At 50.0% G+C, this 19984-nt stretch overlaps 1 protein-coding gene across 1 annotated transcript; it reads left to right on the forward strand.

The window, feature by feature from the left end:
• Positions 1–3345: 3345 nt before the first annotated feature.
• On the forward strand, positions 3346–19462 carry RAMP3 (receptor activity modifying protein 3; the record flags this gene model as incomplete). The annotated part of the gene is made up of 3 exons (XM_080937899.1): positions 3346–3400; positions 17625–17757; positions 19207–19462. 3 exons carry the CDS (start codon positions 3346–3348, stop codon positions 19460–19462), a joined length of 444 nt encoding a protein of 147 aa, XP_080794025.1.
• Between the last annotated feature and the right edge of the window lie 522 nt (positions 19463–19984).

The following is a 19984-nucleotide window of genomic DNA, read 5'->3' on the forward strand; positions in this document are numbered from 1 at the left end:
ATTCCTATGGTCGACATGATCTAAAATGATTATCTCAATGTAGTAAAGTGGGTTTTACAGGTTCTGAACATAAAGAAATAATGTCTGTTCAAGGCAATAGATCGGCCAGTTTCCCTAACTTGGTCATTGTGCATGGTCTTGAAGAACCTCACTGGACATTATAAATGTATATCACTACTATGCATTAATTAAAATACATTTTAAAAAGAAGACAAAATTGGATAGTGAGTTGTGGGTTGGGTCAGAAACCTTCCTTTATGTAATTTTCCCTTCTGCAGGTGTGTCGGCTCGATGAGGCGCTGTTATGTAAATGTTATTCCAGCAGGGGGCGCCAAATCACCAGCAATGTCTCTGACTGAGGCAGGCTTGTTAGCTGGGAGAAGGAGCTGAAATCTCTGATCTTGAGTATATGGAAGATGGTGTGTGTGTGTGTGTGTGTGTGTGTGTGTGTGTGTGTGTAGTGTTATGTGTTGTTAGTATATCTGTGATTTGTGTATGTCTTGTATGTGTGTGTGCATATCTTTGTGTATGATGTATGTATGTACTGTATGTGTGTGCTTGTGTGTAGTATGTGTACGTGTGTATATTGTATGTAATGTGTATTGTATTATGTGCACATATGTGTGTTATATGTGAAGTGTGTATGCGTGTATGTGTGTGTGTGTGTGTGTGTGTGCGCGCACTTCATGCACATGTGCCTGTGTGTGAAGCTTTATGGCAGAAGTGTCCAGTTCAGGGAGAGTACCAGGCAAGATGCTGTGCATTTCTGTCAGGCAGAAGTGGGGCGCTGTCTGATCACAATGTCCTCTTAAAAAGCGTGAAGGAGAACGTCCTTAAACATTTAAGAGGACGACTAATTGACTGGCCACTGTGACTTGAATTGGGAAGTTGGTCTAAAGGTGTGTGAATGATGTTGGGGTAAGAGAACCCCAGAGTACAAGACGCAGGTACAGGAAGGTTCAGCTTGATGAGCCCAAGGATATAGATGCACGCACCCATGTGTGGGAGGAGTGGCCATTTCCGTAGTAGATGGAAAACAGCTAAGATCAACAGCTGGACTCCTCGGTGACCTCCCTGGTGGGCAGAGAGACACACAAGGAATGCAGTAGCCACTGTGGGGCCTCCTGTCCCCGGCTGGCTCCAGGAGGTCCTTGCCTAACGTCCCAGGGCTGACTGCTCACTGATCAATGTGCTGGTGTCCTCAAAATGATAGTCCCAGCAGCTGTCCAGCATTCCTGACACTTCCTGGGCTTCCAGCCCACGAACATTCTGACTTTAGGCATCAGCCGAGGGGTCTTGTCCCAGCCCCCATGCTGCCTTCCCTCAAGTCTGCTGTTCTGCTAGGACAACCCCTCTTCATCACCTAGGGTGTGGGGCAGGTTGGGTTGGCATTGCTCAAGCCCTACCCTCAAACGTGTTCCTGTTGGACCTGGACCACCAGGTAAGTTCTGTACCCTAGAGATGACATATAGAGCTTGGGTTTTCCCTAGAAGAAGCCAGTCATACCAAGTGCTGAGCAAGAAAAAGAGGACTCCAAGTTATTAAGTCTTAGCATTACTGCTGCTGAATCTGAGAGGTTACGGCCATCAGAGATGTCTGGTTCAGGCCAGGAGTCATGATATTGTGGAAGAACAGCGGGAGTCTGTGACTCCACGACTCTTCCAGCATGTCCCCAGATGCTTTTCCACAGTGGCTGCTGTCTTCGGAGAAGGAACCCTGTCTCTCAGTCCTGTATCCCCATGGTCACAGGATCTCTGTGGGCAGACTGCCAAAAGCAGCCTGGTTCTGACTATCCCTGGTTCACGTCTGTCCTGGGTGCCCTGCTTGACACTGCTGGGGCTCAGAGGACAGTTCTGTGCAGATGGGCCACATGTGCAGCCTAGCCAGGACACAGGACCGGGAGGGAGGAGGATGGGAAGAACAGGGTGGCCCCTTATTCAGGAAAGCTGAACGGTGGTTGTGGCACTGGCCTCTCTTTGGCACTGTCCCCTCTCACAACCTGTGCTAAGTCAACCTGTGTAGGAGTAGACCCTGTCGCTGGGAGGCCATGGCTGAAAAGGAAGGCAGAAGGCTCTGCTTTGCAGGTGTGACATAGGCTGCCTCTCGGCAGGATCAGAGGCTCTTAGGGCATGCCAGGGGCGGGGTGGGAAGCCCCGTGTAGCTGAGGTGTTGGGACTCACCTCCAAGGACTGAGTCAGGTTTCCCAGTGAGCACTTCCTGCGGAGGACGCAACCTCAGCTGCCCTGAGCTGGTGCCCACCTGAGGCGCGCACTTGTCATTGCTGAGACACAGCCAAGCTGGTGCAGAGTCTGTCTTCCCATTCTGTCTTCAGGTTGTGGGGCAATCAACCTAAACTTCCGCTATAAGAGCAACCTGCTGGTTATCCGTTTTGTCTTGATTAGTGTCTCCCAACCTTAACACGGGGGAGGGGATTATGACCTACATGTTGGCCCCTCTAGACCCGTCCTGCACCTCCTTAGGCAGAAGCAGGGTGACTGACCAAGTTAAATCAATTTTAATTTTAATTAGACATCTTTGTTGTTGTTGTTGTAGTAAGCCCAGGCTTCCTAGGCTCTCTGCTAATTGGCTTTTAAAAGGTGTAATTTTTTTTTAATCTTTAAGATTTATTTAGTTTGTGTATGGGTGTGCACAATGCGCATGCGGCACCTTCAGAGGCTGGGACAGAGGGAACTGGTCCTATGAAGATGGAGTTGCCGACAACCCTGAGCTCTGTCCACTATCTGTAGGAACTGAACCCAGGTCCTCTGCAAGTGTCCTTAACTACTGTGGCATCTCTTCAGTCCTGAAGGAGTTACAGGTTTTTGTTTGTTTGTTTGCTTGTTTGTCCCCCCCCCCCAAGTCAAACATCTCTTCCTTGAATCAATTCTGTCTTGGACCAGAATTTTCTCAGTGAAAATTCACAGAAAGTTGTAAAGTGAGCCTTTCTAGGGCAGGAAAGGCCAGCTGGGCGCAGTGATGGGGCGTGGGACACCGCGTGCTTGTGTAGGTGGGAAAACCATCTTCCCAGGTCATCTCTAGCCAAAACTGCAGTCTTCCGGTCAGAACCCCTTTCCTAGCCCCGCCACGCTGGACTGGCTCTCCCACCCGACTGCACTTTCCCCTTCCTCTGTTCCAGTCCAGATCCCAACGCGACCCACCCGCCCCACCTCCTGTTCCCCACCACCGGTCCCACCAGAGAAAAGCTGAGGGTTCTAGGCAGCCTCGATAGTCAGGGGTGGAGTTGGGGCGTGGCCTGGGCCGGGGCTCTCTGAGGTCCCGCCCCGGTCCCGCCCCAAGTCTCCTACCTCTGCAAGTTGCTGCGAGCCGGGTGCTTCTTAGCTGGCCATGGAGATCTCAGCACAGCGGCTGCACCTTCTCCCTCTGTTGCTGCTGCTTTGTGGTAAGGGGATGTCTGGGTTGGGAGCACTCCAACTCCTCGGGACCTTGGGACCTACGCAGACTCTCTCCTTCCCGCGTCGAGCCTAGGCTGCGCTCTCCTTTTTACCGGAGTTTGGAAAGGACGAGCAGGCACGCTAACTCCAGAGCATCCTGCAGGTTTTGTGGAGGGTTTTCATAGCTCCTCCCATCTTAGAGGAGCCTAGGGAAAAGGTCTTGGGCTAAGGGATTCACAAGGGGCTGCGATGTCCTGGGGTCTAGGGTAGGGTCTAGGGAAGGGTCTTTGGTGAGGTAGTGAGCGTCCCATCCTGCCCTGAGCACACGGCACAGGTGCAGGTGGCTAGAATCCTTTTTCCAGTGAGAAAATTGAACTCAGGGAAAAAAACATTGCTCTCACAAGCTAGAAATGGGATAAATATTAAGCTTGGTTTGAAAGGGGTGTGGAGGGTATAAAGTTAGTAGGGAGACATATTAAGGGAGCCTAATGGGCAGGGAAAGTAGGTGTGAATATGCTCAAAATATGTTGTATACATGTATGAAATTTCAAAGAATAAAAATATTAAAAAAGAAATACTACACAAGAAAAAAAGAAGAAGTTATGTAAGGATAATTAAGAAGCTGAGTGTACACGTGTGTGTATGCATGTGTACATGCATGTATGCATGCATCTGTGCCTCTGAGTGTGCATGATTGTATCTGTGCGGCTGCACGGGCATGCGTGTGCGTGTATGCCTGTGGAAGGGTTTGATGGGAGAGAGCTTGCCAAGTGCTGGACCTGCTTGCTGGGCAGGGGCAGTCAGTGCTTGGCCAGAACTGGGAGGGAAACTGTTGGCAGGAGGAGGGGCGAGGCCTCTGCCTTCCAGGGCCATAGTCCTGAGTCCTTTAGGATATTTTCCTTACTCTTCTGGCTCAGCCTCCTTGGCGGTAAGATGAAGTTGGACCTGTTGCAGTGTCTTCCTCAGTGGTGATGACTTGGGATGCGGTCTGGGAGTTGGGACAGAGACGGGCCAGACTCAACAATTTGTAGAAGGTCCGGGACTCTGCCGTGTGGGGATTTCAGTAATCTTCCAATGCAAGGCTCTCCTGGTGAGGATTTTGTTTCTAGAGGAAGGAAGCCCCAGAGTTTACTTAGAAGGAAACTGTGTCTCTCCTGACTGTTGCTAGTATGGAACTGGGAAGCAACACAGATGGGAACCACAGGAAGTCCTGGCAGCCCTGGTCTCCAATGACTACCTTCTCATCCTACTTTGGAAGTCCCTGCTGCCCTCATCACCCAGGGGCCAGGCTTCTTAGCGGCAGGTCAGGTTTGGCCTTCTCACAGACCTGTGAGTCTGGCCAGCCCGAGAGTCAGAGATGAAACATGAGTTTTGTCACATGCAGTCCGGCCAAAATGGGGTCTGAGCTCCATCTACCTTCTTGAAAGGAGGAGCTGAGCTTCCTCGCTCCTGGGAATGCTGACTATCATCTGTGCTCTGTTGACACTGTGATGTCTGGGGCTCTAGACTACATAGCTCTGGGGCCTAGTCATTGTAGAGAGCAGCATCAGAGAGCCATCGCTTCCAAACAACAAAGGTCTGGGCCTCTGGGGCTTCCCTGAAGTTCCAAAGTACTCTACAGGGACACTTTGATACTTCTCAGGGTCCTGGCATGAGGAGTCCAGCAGGTGTCTGCTTACTGGCTCTCAGCCTCAGTTTCCCTAATTACAGCAAGAGTGCAGCTATGGAGTGCCGCTGTGCTGACTGGCTTGAGTCAGTTGAGTTTAGGTCAGTCACTCTGCTGTGGAGCCCAAATGCTCAGGGTAAAGCAGAGGATGCTTCAGGCACATGTGATCTTTTAGCACCATGCGTGAGAACAGCCTGGGATCTGTGTGCACACGCATGTGTGCGTGTCCACTGATGGGAACATGGTGCCCTGATTTTTTTTTTTTTTTATCATGAGTTATAGTAATGTGCTCTGCCACAGTGTCACCTGTCACACTCGTCTTGAGCGGAGCAGACGGCAAGCCATGCTGGAGATGGAAGGTCTTGAGGAAGCTGGTTTGTTAAACACAGAGCTACCTTGGAGGTCATTTGGCCCATTTCTCATCAGGGAATTCAGGTGGAGGAGTAGGGAGAGAACTACCCTGAGGATAGGCACGGGGGGGGGGCAGAACAGTCTAGAAACTGCAGCCCCCAAGGCCAGCTACCCGCCTTTGCGACCAGCCTGGCTACGCTCATTCCACAGAGGACGAAAGTGCCTGACTTCATTTCCAGACGACTGACGACAAAGGGCCATTCTCTAGGAAATACATCTGTCCGGTTCTTTATCATCTCTTGGCATCTGGAAGTCACTGAGACAAAAGATGCGCAGGGCTGAGTGTTCTTTGTTTCGGAATGGAACCATCCAGGATGGATTTCTACTTTGATTCAGTTCCCGAGAACATTACAGATCAGCCAGTGGCTTGAGGGGTGGTAACCTACTTTCACGGGGTCCCAGGGGTCAGGGTCTTTACTCAAGAGTGCTGGTATTTTGGGTGGGTTGTTGAGGTGGAGCTGGAAGCCCTTTTAGCTTTGTATGCATCTGAAATGGTGACGGATTGAGGTTCCCCCGGAGGGCACTGCCTGTGACCCCATGCCTGTCTAGGTGGGCCCAGAGCATTTTTGAAACATGTCTGACCAGGGCAGGGAAGTCAGCAGTTCTGCCTGAGGTTGGCACACACTCCTCCACAGCAACTAACAATTGCATGGGACAGACCCTTGCTGTGTCATGCCCAGAGGGGCGGGTTCATGGGTAAACAAGGCTTCTGGAACAGGTAAAGATTCTAGAGTTCACAATAATTTTGGGGCTACTTGGAGATACTGGGATTTTCAGAGATCTGGGGTACATGGAGATTTTTGGGGTGTGTGGAGATTCTGGAGCATTTGAACGTCATGGGGTCACAGAGGGGTCTAGGGCTCACAGAGGTTCTGGTGGTACGGAGTTTCTGGGGCACATGGAAGTTCTGGGGTACTTAAAACTTCGGGGGCACATTGAAACACTGGAAACTGTGGAAACTGGGGCACACAGGGATTCAAGGCAGATCTGGGAGGCAGGAGTGTGATGAGAGGCTCCCCACTTCTTCTTAGGTAGTGGTTGGGTTCACTTGGTGGAGGGTGGTAAAGTCATGGAGGAAGGGCTGAGCAAGCTTAGTGTGTGTGTGTGTGTGTGTGTGTGTGTGTGTGTGTGTGTGTGTGATGGAGGGGAGGGGAATCTGTCATCTTTAATCTGACTCCTATGATTCCAGTTCTTTCTGATGTCCAGGGTGAAGAGAAAAAAGGAAGAGGGAGAAGGAAGAGGATCAAGGGGCGGAATCAAAAGGAAGGAGGTGGGGGAGGGGGAGAGGAGAGGAAGCCTTGGTGGTCTGGCAGCTGGTCGGCAGGTCAGGCTGAGGGGGCTGATTTAGACCCAGGTCTAGGAGGGCAAGAGTGGAAATGTGGGTCACCAGAGCATGTGACTGGTAGGGCTTGCCTGGCTGGCGCATGTTCAGATGTTGGGTGGAGGTCAGCACCTATGCTAGGGCACTGAGAGGATCCCACCAGGTACTGACACAGCCAGAGCTGGGAATGAAGGTGAGAACTGGATGTGGTAAGTACCAAGGGACTGTCAGAGCCCAGGGTGGGGAGATGCAGGATGTTTATGGAACAAGGAGGCCTTTGGGAGAAAGGGACGTAGTGTGTCATCATTGTCATCTGCCTGCATGCAGTCCCTAAGGGACTATCCTGGCACGAAGCAGGACTGCTTCTCCACCTCTGCCCTAGCAGGCCTGGCAAGAGCAGCTGAGCAGAAGACACGGGGGGGGGGGGGACAGCTGGCACTGTCCTCTAGCTCAGATGCTCACCATGGTCATGGGTAAGCAGCTTTGCTTCTGGGCTTGGCTTTCCTATCATTTAACGGTGGGGTCAAGAAGAATAATGCTTTCTTGAGATTAACTGAGGAAGGTGAGGAGTCGGGCTCTGAAGTGGGGAGCAGGTCCCTGGCCCAGAGACACTGAGGCTCAGTGGCCAAGGGTGTCAAGGCCTAAGCGAATGGGCAGGGCTGCTGCTCTCTGCTGGTCTATGCCTTACACCTACATCATGGTCCTCAGACCTGCAGATGGGGTGTCTTCTGGGGTTTATCAGAGGGGAAAGTCTGATCCAATTATGATGGCGGAGAACGGGCTCTGCATGAGGCCTGTGGGCAATGGGCCTGCACACCTGAATGTACACGCATTCTCTCTTCTTCATCCTTAGCCTGCTGTGTACATTAGCGAAGACACTTCAGGGATTTTAACAAACAGGGACCCCCTGGTCCTCACCTCATCTATTCAATAGGCCCGGGCTGTGGCCTGGGTGGGTTTAATGTGCAGCCCAGTCAGCTGTTCCGTTCTATATCATGTGTTTACCCTCAGAGTTAGAATTATCTAGAAGGGTTGGGCTTAGAGCTCTTAGCCCTTGTGTTTTTGAGTGGGCTAGATATGCTGGCCCCCCACTTAAATCAGGGAGGAATATCTTTGCCTCACCTTCAAAAGGTTGTCTTCTTTCTAATTTTGAGTGTCAACTTGACACACCCAGGAAGAAGGAGCCACAGCTGAGGAATGGCTTTCTTCAGACTGACCTGCCTTGATTGCCTATTGATGTAGGAGGCCCTAGCCCACCATGAGCAGTACCACCCTGGGGCTGTATGAACGAGGTCACCAGGCAGCAGGAGAAGCAAGCCATGAGCAGTTTTCCTCCACGACTTCTGCCTCCAGGTTCCTTCCTGCCAACCCCTCCCCCGATGATGAACCTGTGAGCTCAACTAAACCATTTCCTCCTCCAAGTTGGTTTTGGACAGTGTTTACCCCGGCAACAGATCAGCAAACTAGGATACCTTGTGTAATTATTCCCTTTGAAGTACTTCAGAGCCTAGAGGCATGCTAAAGCAGAACTTGGTGTCAGCACCCTGAGATGCATGAGAAGACACGGTGTGGGGACCCTGGAGGGCTGACCGAAGGTTGGGAGCAGCCGGAGTCTGTGGGAGCAGACAATAGGAAGCTGGACCCCAGTGGCATAAAATTTTTCTTTTGTCTTTTGTGTTTGATCAAGACAGGATTTCTCTGTGTAGTCCTGGTTGACCTAGAATTTTCTCTCTAGACCAGGATGGCCTCAAATTCGCAGAGATCAGCTTTCTTCTGACTTTGGAAGTGCTGGTATTAAAGGTGCATGCCACCATTGCCCTGGCTCAGATTTTAAAGGACACTTTGTAAATCACTGCCTATGAAATCATCAGAATTTTCTAAATCTTGATTTCTTTTTCAAGTCTGTTTCTGGGGCCAGAGAGATGGCTCAGAAGTTAAAAGTTAAGAGAGTTTCCTGCTCCTGTAGAGGACCTGAATTCCTTTCTTGGCATCCACATGGGAGAAGCTCAGAATCCCTGGAGTTTGACTTCAGAGGATCCAGGACCTGCATTTGGCCTCTGAGGGCACTGAGACACACGTAGCATATGCTCATATAGACACAACACATGCTCATAAAAAAAACTAAAATAAAATCTTTATATAAATCGATTTCTTCTTTAAATTATTAAGAGAAAGGCATCAAATTCTTGTCTTTTGTTTTGGTATGTATATTTCGATACTATTGGTAGGAAGACAATGCTTTGGAATGTTGTACATTCTTGTTTAACTGAGTCCTTTATTGTGTCTTAGCTAGGCTTCTATTGCTGTGATAAAACAGTATGACCCAAAAGCACTCAGGGTGGGAAGTGTTTGTATACTTGTCCCTATCATGAGGGAAAGTCAAGGCAAGGCTCCAAGGCAGGAATCTGGAGGCAGGAACTGAGGCAGAGACTATGGAGGGGTTCTGCTTACTGGGCTCTTGCTCAGCTTGCCTTCTTATAGGCAGAACCACCTCCTGCCCAGTGTTGGCATCACCCACAGTGGGCTGAGTCCTCCCACATCAATCAAGAAAATACACACTTGCCTGCACATTAATCTAATGGAGACATTTTCTCGCCTGAGGTTTCTTCTTCTCAGATAAACTTGGCCAGTGTCAAGTGGACAAAAAACCAACCAGGATGGTTGTTCAAGGTCTTTTTTGTCTCTGGAGAGACATTTTGCTGCAAAGCATCCCTTGTCTAATAGAATTTCTGGAACTGGAATTATGGTGGATTGTGAACTATCCGTGGGTGTTGGGAATTGAACTGAGGTCCTCTGGAAGAACAGCCAGTGTTCTTGACTACTAAGGCATTTCTTGAACTCTTTACCATCTTTTTGAGGCATGGTCTCTCACTGAACCAGAGCATACCATTTGATTAGACTGATTGGCCAGTAAAATCCAGAAGTTCACCTTTCTCAGCTGTAGTTTCAGGGTTATAGGTGCACAATACCATTCCATTTCCTCCCTCCATCCCTCCCTCTCTCCCTCTCTCTCTCCATCCCTCCCTCCCCTATCTCTCCCTCCATCCCTCTCTATCACCCTCCCTCCCTCCCTCCCTCCCCCATTTGTTCTTTGAGGTAGGCTCTCTGTATATAGCTCTGACTGTCCTGGAACTCACTATGTAGTCCAGAATGGCCTTGAACTCATGGATATCTGGCTGCCCTTGTCTCCCAAGTGCTGGGTTCAAAGACATGCATCATTACACCTGGCTTTCCATGCCAGGCTTTCATGTGGCTGCTGGGGATCCAAACCCAGACGTTCATGTCTGTATGCCAGATGTTCTACCAGCTGGGCTGTCTTCCTTGTCCTACACCTCCGTTTTTCATTTCCTGTGCACACACAGGTCCATATGGAGGCTAGAGGTTAATGTTGAATGTCTCTCCTGGTTGCTTCTCTCCCTGAGACTGGCTGGAAACATTGAGGGATCTTCTGTGTCCACATCCCCAGCTCTGGGAGTATAGGCACATGTCACTGTGATGCCTTTTAAAATATCTTAAAAAGATTTATCTTATTTCTAAAATGTGTGTGTGTGTGTGTGTGTGTGTGTGTGTGTGTGTGTGCAGGTGCCTGAAGAGGCCACTGAAATGCCTAGAGCTGGAGTTATGAGCAGTCATGAACTGCCAGATGTAGGTGCTGAGAACTGAACTCAGGTCCTCTGCAAGAGCAGCATGTGATTCCAGCTGTTGAGATACTGAGCCATATCCACAGTCACTTGCTTAAAGAAACAAACCCATTGGTGCTGAGGGTGTGAGGATTGGAGCTGGTCTTTGTGCTAGCTTCATAGTGCTTTACTGAGTCATCTTTCCAGCTGGCTTTTGGCTGGCTGTACACTCATTAAGCAGCTGAAAATGACCTTGAGCCTGGCTCTTCCCGCTTCTATCTTCCAAGTGCTGAGGTTCCAGCCGTGTCCCGCTAACCCCAGCTGCCACTTGGTTGAACTTTCAGGTCAGTTTATCGGTTACCGCAAGGGACTTGTGCGCTCTTTATAGCAGTCACATCAGATCTGGAGAGCATTAGGTAACTGACTTAGGGTTCTCGAGAGAAACAAAGCTGATTGGATGAAGAGATACTAAAAAGGAGGTTCATTAGACTGGCAATAGAATAAGGTCTGGCAATCGAACAGTCGATGACGTCATACTGAAGATGCTGAGAACCCAGCAGCTGCTTTGTCTGTGTGGTTAGAACTCTCAATCTGGCTGTGGATGATTCCTGGAGAGCCATTTTCAGGTCATGTTAAGGGCCAAAGAGTCTGAGTTTTGATGGCGGTGAAGGGTGGTAGCAGCAGCCACAACAGCGGTACAGCAGACAACTCAGCCAGTTGGAGGCAAAAGCAAGCAGGCAAAAAGCCAAGTGCTCCTTCCCTAGGGTTTTTTTTTTTTTTTTTTTTTTTTTTTTATATCTGGTCCTCTACTGGAAGGTGCCGCCCACATCTAATATGGGTGTTCTTGCTTCAGTTACCAGAACCAAAAAAACCCATCACAAGTGTGTCAGAGGCTTCCTCAGAGATGAGTCTGGATCTTGTCAAGTTGAAGTCAGTAGTAACCATGACAGGAGTATTGACATCTTAATATTAAATACTTAGATAGATGAGAATGGGCTGACTTTCCATATATATAGATCCTAGGTTTTATAGTTTTCAGAGTACAGATTTTGGCCTTGGTTGGTAAATTGAATGCCAAGAATTTAATTATTATTGACTATATTATTACCAAATTTATTTCTTTTCTTTTTTGGTTGCTTATTAATACTTTAAGAAGACTTATTACTGTTTTTATATGTATGAGTGTTTTGCCTGCATGGGTGTGTGTATGTGCACCACATCATGCATGTCTGATACCCAGAGAGGCCTGGGGAGGGTGTGGATCTCCAGGATCTGGGGTTGCAGATGGTTTTGAGTACCATGTGGTGCTAGAAACCAAACCCAGATCCTCTGTAAAAGCAGCCCAGTGTTCCTGGCTGCTGAGCCAGCTCTCCAGCCCGGTGTGACTTCAGTTGTGTCTTGGTTTGTCCCTGTTTCTTTTCAGAGCTGAGGGGTAACGCTTTCAGTTCTTGTGTGGCTCCTTTGAGGCCGTGTGCATGGAAGACCAGTACTTTCAAAGTTCAGATACTTTCCGGTCTTCCTTTCCAATTTGGATCTTTTGTTTCTTTCCTGCCAACTGCTCCTGTTTGAACCTCCAGCTCCGTGTTGACTAGGAGTGCTAAAAACAGACATCCTTGTCCTTTCCTGGTCTCAGGAGAAAATATTTCAGCCTTTTAACCCTGGGCGTGAGTGTGGTATTAACTCTGAGATTTTCCTATGTGGCCTTGAATGTATTAAGGATGTTGTATTCTCTTTCAGGTTGTGTGTGTGTGTGTGTGTGTGTGTGTGTGTCCTAAAACTACATTTTAGTTTTTCAAATGCCTTTTCTGAGCTGCATGGTCCTCTCATCCTTTCTTCTGTATGGTACACCGCACTGGTTTCTATATGTTGAACAATCTTTGCATTTCTAGGAAATTCCCCTTGGCCGTGGTGTGCAGTCATTCTTGTATGCTGCTGAACTTGCAAAGCCGGTGTTTAGCGAAGGTTTTTTTTTTTTTTTTTCTTTTTTTGTTTTTTGTTTTTGCATGCATACGCCTAAGAGTTATCACTTTCCTCCTAGGGATGACTTTTGCTACCAAGATAAAAGTGGCCTCACAGAATGAGTAATAAAGTGGAGAAGCCCGGATTTCCTGTTCTGTTATCTGAAGAGATAGAGATGGTTTCTGTTAAGTCTTTAGACACTTGGTGGAATTGCCAGTTCAGCCTTCTGCGTCTGGGGTTATTTTTACAGACGGTTTTAGTTACTCAGTCCCCTACTCACTGTGATTCTTTTCGGGGTTCTCGTTTCTTCTTGAGCGAACTTCGGACATTTGTATCTTTAATACTGTCCTGCAGCTGTCACTGAGAATCAGAAGCCAAGTGACTGGACACAGTGGGAGTGTCTCTTACCACTTCTGTAACCCCGATGGGACATGCTCTTTTATTTCCTCTGCCTAGCTTCTGGTGGCCCCAAGAATCTCTCACACTGTGGTCTCAGCGTGATTCAGTGGGGTCTCAGGTGACTTCCCCTCTGTGTTTGCCCCTGTGCCCAAGTGTCTCTTTTTGTGAGAAAACTGCTCACGTGGACTAGGGCCCACCCAAATGGGCTCATTAGAAGTTGATATGATCTTCTTCAAAGATCATATTTTTTGCTTGGAGTGAAGACTTCAACATACTTTGCCTCCCTCCAGGGGATACATGTGTGGAGGTCAGAGGAAAACTTGCAGAAGTCAACCCTCTCTCTCTCCCACGTGAATCTCAGAAGCTGAACTTAGGTTGTTGGGCTTGGTGGCTGGTGTCTATACCCACTGAGCCATCTCAATGGCTCCCTCCCTGCTAACCTCCTCAGCTTTATGGCTCATCAGTGGAGCTCTGTTGTTTTTGACACTTTGGCATGGACTTCTGCATTCCTCCACATTGCAATCCATCTCCACTGCCAGTACTATGGAGATTTCTGTGCCCTTTACAGCCTGCCTCTCCCTCTAGATGGGACCTCAGTGTTACTCTCTTGGATTTTGAGGTGTCACAGTAACTTGAGTCTACCAGAGAAGCCCAGTTTCCCATTGGCGAAGGGAACTGCAGCTTCTGGCATCCTTGGCTTTCTTCTCTCAATGTGCCGCCCTCTTCCCGACCTGCAAGCTCAGTGGGGAACCAATATTATTGGCTGATCATGCTGTGCATAGATAGCATTTGTAGAAGTGGGGGCTGGGTGGGGAAGGAGCCTCTGTCCTTCTGGACCCATTGCCCAACATGGACAGAGTTCCTACAGCATGCGGCTCAGGGAATGAGATGTATCTGTTCCTCCCAGGGAAGAACTGTAGGCGAAGACTGGGAGCTGGTGTTGAAGAGAGGATCCATCCCCCTTGATGTTGGCTGGGGTAGAGTCTCTGTAGCTGGAGTTGTGGCAGGAGGGTCCAGTTTGTGGTTCAGTGTTATTGACTCACTGCTCCAAGATGCAAAGATTCTCAGTGTGTGTGTGTGTGTGTGTGTGTGTGTGTGTGTGTGTGTGTGTGTGTGTGTGTTTGTATGTGCACTTGTGTGTACACAGAGACTCAAGGTCCTTAATCACTCTTCACTTTATTTACTAAGGGGAGTCTGTCACTGAAGCCAGAGCTCTTCAGCCCTAGCTAGTGTATCTGGGGACCTGCTGTCCTTGCCTCTTGAGTTCTGTGATTACAGGTGGCTGCCATGCCTGCTTAGCTTTTTACGTGGGCTCCGGGGATCCCAATTCAGGTCTTTGTGCGCATGCTTTGCCCGCCCAGCTCTTTTCAGTCCATGTTCACTTTTGGGTGTGTGCTGCTCTTCTTGGTATCTTTTCGTGCTGAGGCTGACTGGTCAGGTACCCAACTTCCTTGGATGAGGGACGATGGAAATCTAATGAGGGCTGCCATCATAGTGCATCTTCCCGGAGAGGGCCTAGCTTTGCCTCTGCTCTGGGATGCCTGTCTGAGGTCACCTTCCACAGGATGTAACTTGGGGTTTCTATGGATGGACCGAGTTCATGTGGGTTTAAACTATAAATGCACAGGTCATTTTATACTCAGGGTTCCCCTTACCCTGCCTCCCAGCCTGCCAAGGGTGCAACTCTTTCTGGCTCATTTCCTATAGAGCATCTGTCTTCTGAAGTCTTTGCACTATATATCATCCTGGGCTTCATTTTCTCATGGCGTTTCTAGGCTGGGCCAGCACTTTGAGGGCAAAAATCAGTCCATGGCCCAGTGTTCCCATCCATTGAGCCTTTGGCTCTATAATTCCTTACTCCAAACTGTATGGCTTTAGGTAGGATTTGTCTGGTGAGTGTTGGAGACCCTTGGAGCTTCTGTGAAGCCAGAGAGATAACTGTTTCCTTCACTGGTTGGTGTTATTTTCTTGTCTTCTGACCACGATTAGTATTTACTGATGCCACAGAGCTTTGGATGCCTGGGTTTGTCTTCTTGTTGCTCTAAGTCCTGCCTTCCACCTGGACAACCCGTATCGACTCAAATAACCCAGTCAGGGTCCACCTGTTCCTGAAGCCCTCAGCCTTTGCACCAGGCCGTACTGTGGCCTTGAAGCATCTCTGGCTGTCCCTTCTCCTACTGCTGTAGTCCAGAGCATGGGTCTTGTGACAGTGGTTATCTGTATGCATAGCTCGAATACAACCTGGAGGTAAGATTTCCTGGTCATCAGGATTGCACAACCAAACACCCTGGCCTAAGTTTCTTCCCTTTCAGAGCTTGGATCTTTGTGCTTCCATCTTGTGCCCTGGATGGCAGGTCCCCTGAAAACAAGGGGCCAATTTCTCCTTTCTTCCCTTCTAAGGACCCAGCAGAGTTCTCCACACAAATGCTCAGGTCTTCGCTAAGCCTCCCAGCGAGGGAGCTGGAGAGATGGCTCAGCAGTTTAGGGCACTGGCTGCTCTCCCGGAGGTTCTGTGTCCGGTTCCCAGCACCCTCATGGTGGTTGCAATCTGTACCTCTAGTTCCAGAAGTTCTGACGCTCTTCTGGCCTCTATGGGCACTGCACACACATGGTAGAGAGGCAGCACAAGCAGGCAAAAGGCCCAAATGCACAAGGTGAAAAAAAGAAAGCCTTCACATTGTTTACAAGTGTGGGTAAAATGCTTTGCAGTGAGAACAGGCCCTCAACTTTATGTGCAGACCTGGTGGGACCAGACAGGGTCCTGGGCAATAGGTGGCTAAGGGACAGCGGCATACTAAGTATGTGACTGTTCTATGTGGAAGAGAATACATGGACGCAGACAGGGGCCAGACCCCTGCGTGTGATATTTTGAGCTCTCAGATGAGTCAGGCCCACAGTGTGCAGGTGTAAGAAACCAGGGAGAGGGCTCAGGAGGCCATGGATAGCTGCTCCGGGAGAGATGGGTCGCTGGTACCTGTTTCCAGGGGACTGTCCTGCAGAAATGTGGTCACCCTCCATCCCATGATGTGTGGGGAGGGTCTGATGCAGAGTCCTGTCCTCCTGTTGTCACAGGTCCTTGGAGGCTTCGGAGTGCTCAGAGGGGAGTTGTTAGGAAGCAGACATTGGGTCCTGTTTTTCTTACCTCTCCACTGAGCCCTGGTGTTACCCAGTATGCTCAGCCTGGGTTCTGAGGTCTAGATTTAAACAGGCACAGAGGAAGGAGGCATTCTAGACTGAGCATCCAGGTCCTAAGCTGCTGAGGGTCCCTTTTGTGTCCCATTCTCTGGCTTCCAGACAGCATGGGTCTCTCCTGTTCCCCGTGGTGCAGAGGAAGGCAGCTTTGCTTGCTGCAGGTACGTGGTGTGGCCCTTTACCAGGTGAATGCCAAGGTGGACACCTGAGGTCCTTGCTTCTGCTCTCTCTGAAAATTCACTCTTGTCCCTCATCTGTCCCTTGTCCTTCATCTATCCCTAGAAGGTCCCTGGACCTGAGCCAGGTCCCCAGGCTTCCTGTCATACATGTGGTGGAATGGGCTGGACCTCAGGCTTTTATTTGAGAACCTCTGGCCTCTTGGGGCTTCTCTCTGAGGATTCAGAGGGCTGTGGCTTCCCCTCTGAAGTCTGGTGACCTACCCACCAGAACTGTTTCCTTTCAGTGGCTTAGCAGCTCTCAGTGTGCAGGGTGAGCTTGCCTGCCCTCTCAGAGTACACTAGCATCCATTCCACAAGGTTATGCTAAGTGAGGGAAGCGAGCAAGCGTTTGCTACCACCTGCAACAGAACTTCAACATGGCTGCTGGGGACACAGCCTTGTGAACTTTTACCTTGTTTAGGGATGGGAATTCTGAGGCTGAGCTCATAATTAGTGTGGCTAAGTCTATCCCATTCCAAGCAGGAACTTCTCTCCTGTCTCCTCCAGCCCTTCACTGGCTTCTAGGATACAAAGAACTGGGCCATAACCCACATCCCGGGATCTAGGCAGTAGGGGCTCTATACATCCCCAACACAACACACTCACATGCACACTCACATAGAGACATAGAGACAAATACACAGGGACACAGATACACACACACATACACACTCACATACACACACACACAGATACATACACCCAGACATAGACAGTAGGACTGTAAACCTCCCACCCCTCCACACTCTCTTCAAGGCAGGGTTGTACACACCAGGACACAGTTGGTGTACATCCACCCCCCAAGCCACACAGGCCTGTGTTTCAATTGGTTTCTTGATGGGAGCAACAGAGCCTAGGCAAAGGAAGTAGTGACGCCATTTGCAAACAGGATGGCCATGCACGGGTGAGTTCTTGAGGACAAGATGGCCTTGAGTGGTGGGAAGTAAGGTATTCCTGGTCCTCACTAGGAAATGCATGTAGAATGAAGGTGTGAGGTAGAGGGGATAGTATGTTGAAATCCTTGGTGACAAGCAGTGACCGACCCAAGAATTCCATGAACTTTCTCATCACTGGGAACTTGAGTCCCCGTGAGGCCTCAGCCTAAGGCCTCCCAGAATCCAAGCAGGTTATGACAGGGCTGGGAGGTCTGTTCCAGCTCAGATCCTTTCTCAGTACTGCTGCAAGCACCCTGAGCCACTGGATATGCCCAGGACCTCTGTCCTTTCCTGACGACTCTGGCCCAGGGCCTCCCTGTGACTTTCTCTCCTTGTGGCACTGCTGTGCTTAAGTGGAGCATACTTTTGTTTTACCTCAGCCAAGGTTGAGGGAGAACTCTGGCTGGTGATGGCATATCAGTGGGAGGGGCCGTGCTTACATCAGCAAGGAATGGAGCTGTGCCTGTCAGAGTTCCCTGGACATTCCTCTTCTCACTGTTGTCCCTTCCAGGTGAGTGTGCCCAAGTATGTGGCTGCAATGAGACAGGAATGCTGGAGCGGTTGCCTCGCTGTGGGAAAGCCTTTGCTGAAATGATGCAGAAGGTGGATGTCTGGAAGTGGTGCAACCTGTCCGAGTTCATCGTGTAAGTGCCCTGATAAACACGGGACCCAGCCACTGTGCTGTTAGCATGTGCCTAGCCCTGCCCCTTGACCCCTCCCATACTTCTGCTCATGGTCTTGGGCACACTCACCCACAGCCTTCCCATAGTCCCCACCCAGCTCTGCCTACACACTGTTCTGGCCTGCGGGCTCTCCTGGGGTCTGTTTGGCTTAGCTGTGAGAACAACTGGGGGGTAGTGTTTCAGGGCAATTCAGGGGCAAGGTCTTGGAGACACGGGGTCGCAGCACATGCTTCTCAACACACATGGAGATTATGACTTCCCGTCCCAGACCCCCTGGAACTTGGTCATCTCCAGGGCTGCAGCTCAGAGTGGGCTCTGAGTCTGGAACGGTTTTGGGTCCTTGCTTCTGGTTCTTCCTTGTTACGGTTACTTGCAAGGCTATAGGCTTGTGGTTTAGGCTTGGAAAGCCAGTCTAGAGTGAGTGAGAAACCTGGGCGGTGTGGACACAGATGACTTAGGATCCCGACACTATGTCCCTCTTAGCCTTCATCTGATGCTTCTGACAATTCACATTGCAGGGGCATTTTCGAAGCTGCATGTTGGAAGTACCTTCCTTCCTGTTAATGGGCAGGTCCCCACTCCTTCCTGGAACAGCACAGGAAGGAGGAGGTGGGTCCCTGTCCTGATCCTGTGGGAGACTGGCTCAGGATGCTCTTCCTCCTGGGTTTGTCCTTCATCTGAACAGGCCTGGGGAAGTGTCATCTTTGGGCAGACATTCATCCTCTCAGCTTCCTCCAGAGCCTCTTAGGTGACCTTAGCCTGAAAGACTCCAACAGCAGGGACGTCACCATCTCTCCAGAGGATGCTCAATGCATCCTGGATTAGGGGGCTACTTGGAAATCCTTACACACATCAGGCTGAACTCTGGATCCTGGTAGCTGTGGTCCTTGGCCAGCCTATGGAACCAATGAGGTTCTCTGGGAGCCTTTTCCACATTTGCTCAAACGAGCAAGTTGTCTTGCATCTTGTCAGATGGGGCCGAGGAGACAACTTTTAAGGAACTCATAGGTGTATCTGGCTTCTTGATTGATTTGGTTGGGAGGAAGCTAGCCCTGGCCTCAGACAGACTCTTTTCTCAGACCTTCAGCATATCCTGATGACTAAGGCCTTTCAGGTCCATGTAGCTGTGAGTTCTGGGCTCCATGTCATTTGGGGAATGCACGGTGTTGGGGAGGTTTGTTACTGAACAGACATCACAGGCCCAGAGAGCTTCAAGGGAGTGGGTGATGGCTACAGATGTAGGAAAAAGCCACAGGTACAGAGGACCCAGTTAGAAGTGACTTCTAAGGCCACAGTTTCGTAGGTGGCCAAGTGGGACTGAGCCAAGATAATTTCTTACCTGTTTGTTGGGTCCTGGGGCCAGGGCAGGTATGAGAGATGTTGGGAGAGCTCCATTTTCTGCCTCTGCAGGTACTATGAAAGCTTCACGAACTGCACAGAGATGGAGGCCAACATCGTGGGCTGCTACTGGCCCAACCCGCTGGCCCAGAGCTTCATTACTGGTATCCACAGGCAGTTTTTTTCCAACTGCACCGTGGACAGGACCCACTGGGAAGACCCCCCGGATGAAGTGCTCATCCCACTGATCGCAGTTCCTGTCTTGCTGACTGTGGCCATGGCTGGCCTGGTGGTGTGGCGCAGCAAGCGCACCGACCGGCTGCTGTGAGGGTCTGCCGGATGGAAGGCCATGCCTGGCAAGAGCTTTGAGAGCCGGCAGACTCTGTTTCTGTCTGGTCTGCATTGGCCACCCCCTACCTGGTCATGCCGAAGTCCTCCTGACTAGACTGATGTGACCCTTGCTGTCTAGCCTGCTGCCTAGTGGATTTCAGGCCGCCCATCTGAGTGCTTCACTCTTGAGCTGGTGGAAGAAAGTGATAAATCTCAAGTTTGTGTACCAGGCATGAAAATCATGTTTCTGAGTCCTACCCTCCGCAAGCTGAATCCCTGAGTCTCTAGCCATTTCTTGACAGAGTCCTGTTCAGCCTCAACTCCAGCCCAGGTCCTGACCCATTTCTAGCCCTGACCCTGAACCCTGCTATACTTGGGCAGAGAGGACAGGCAAGGTCATCTGGAAGATGTGGAATTCTGATCCCTTCTGTTCAAGAGACTGAGCACACCCTTTGTTGAACATGAAGGAACGCCCGGGGATTGGGGAATGGAGTCATTAAAAGCTACATGTGACCTACAG

This window comes from Micromys minutus (genome assembly GCF_963924665.1).
Source record: "Micromys minutus genome assembly, chromosome: 1".
Lineage (NCBI taxonomy): Eukaryota > Metazoa > Chordata > Mammalia > Rodentia > Muridae > Micromys > Micromys minutus.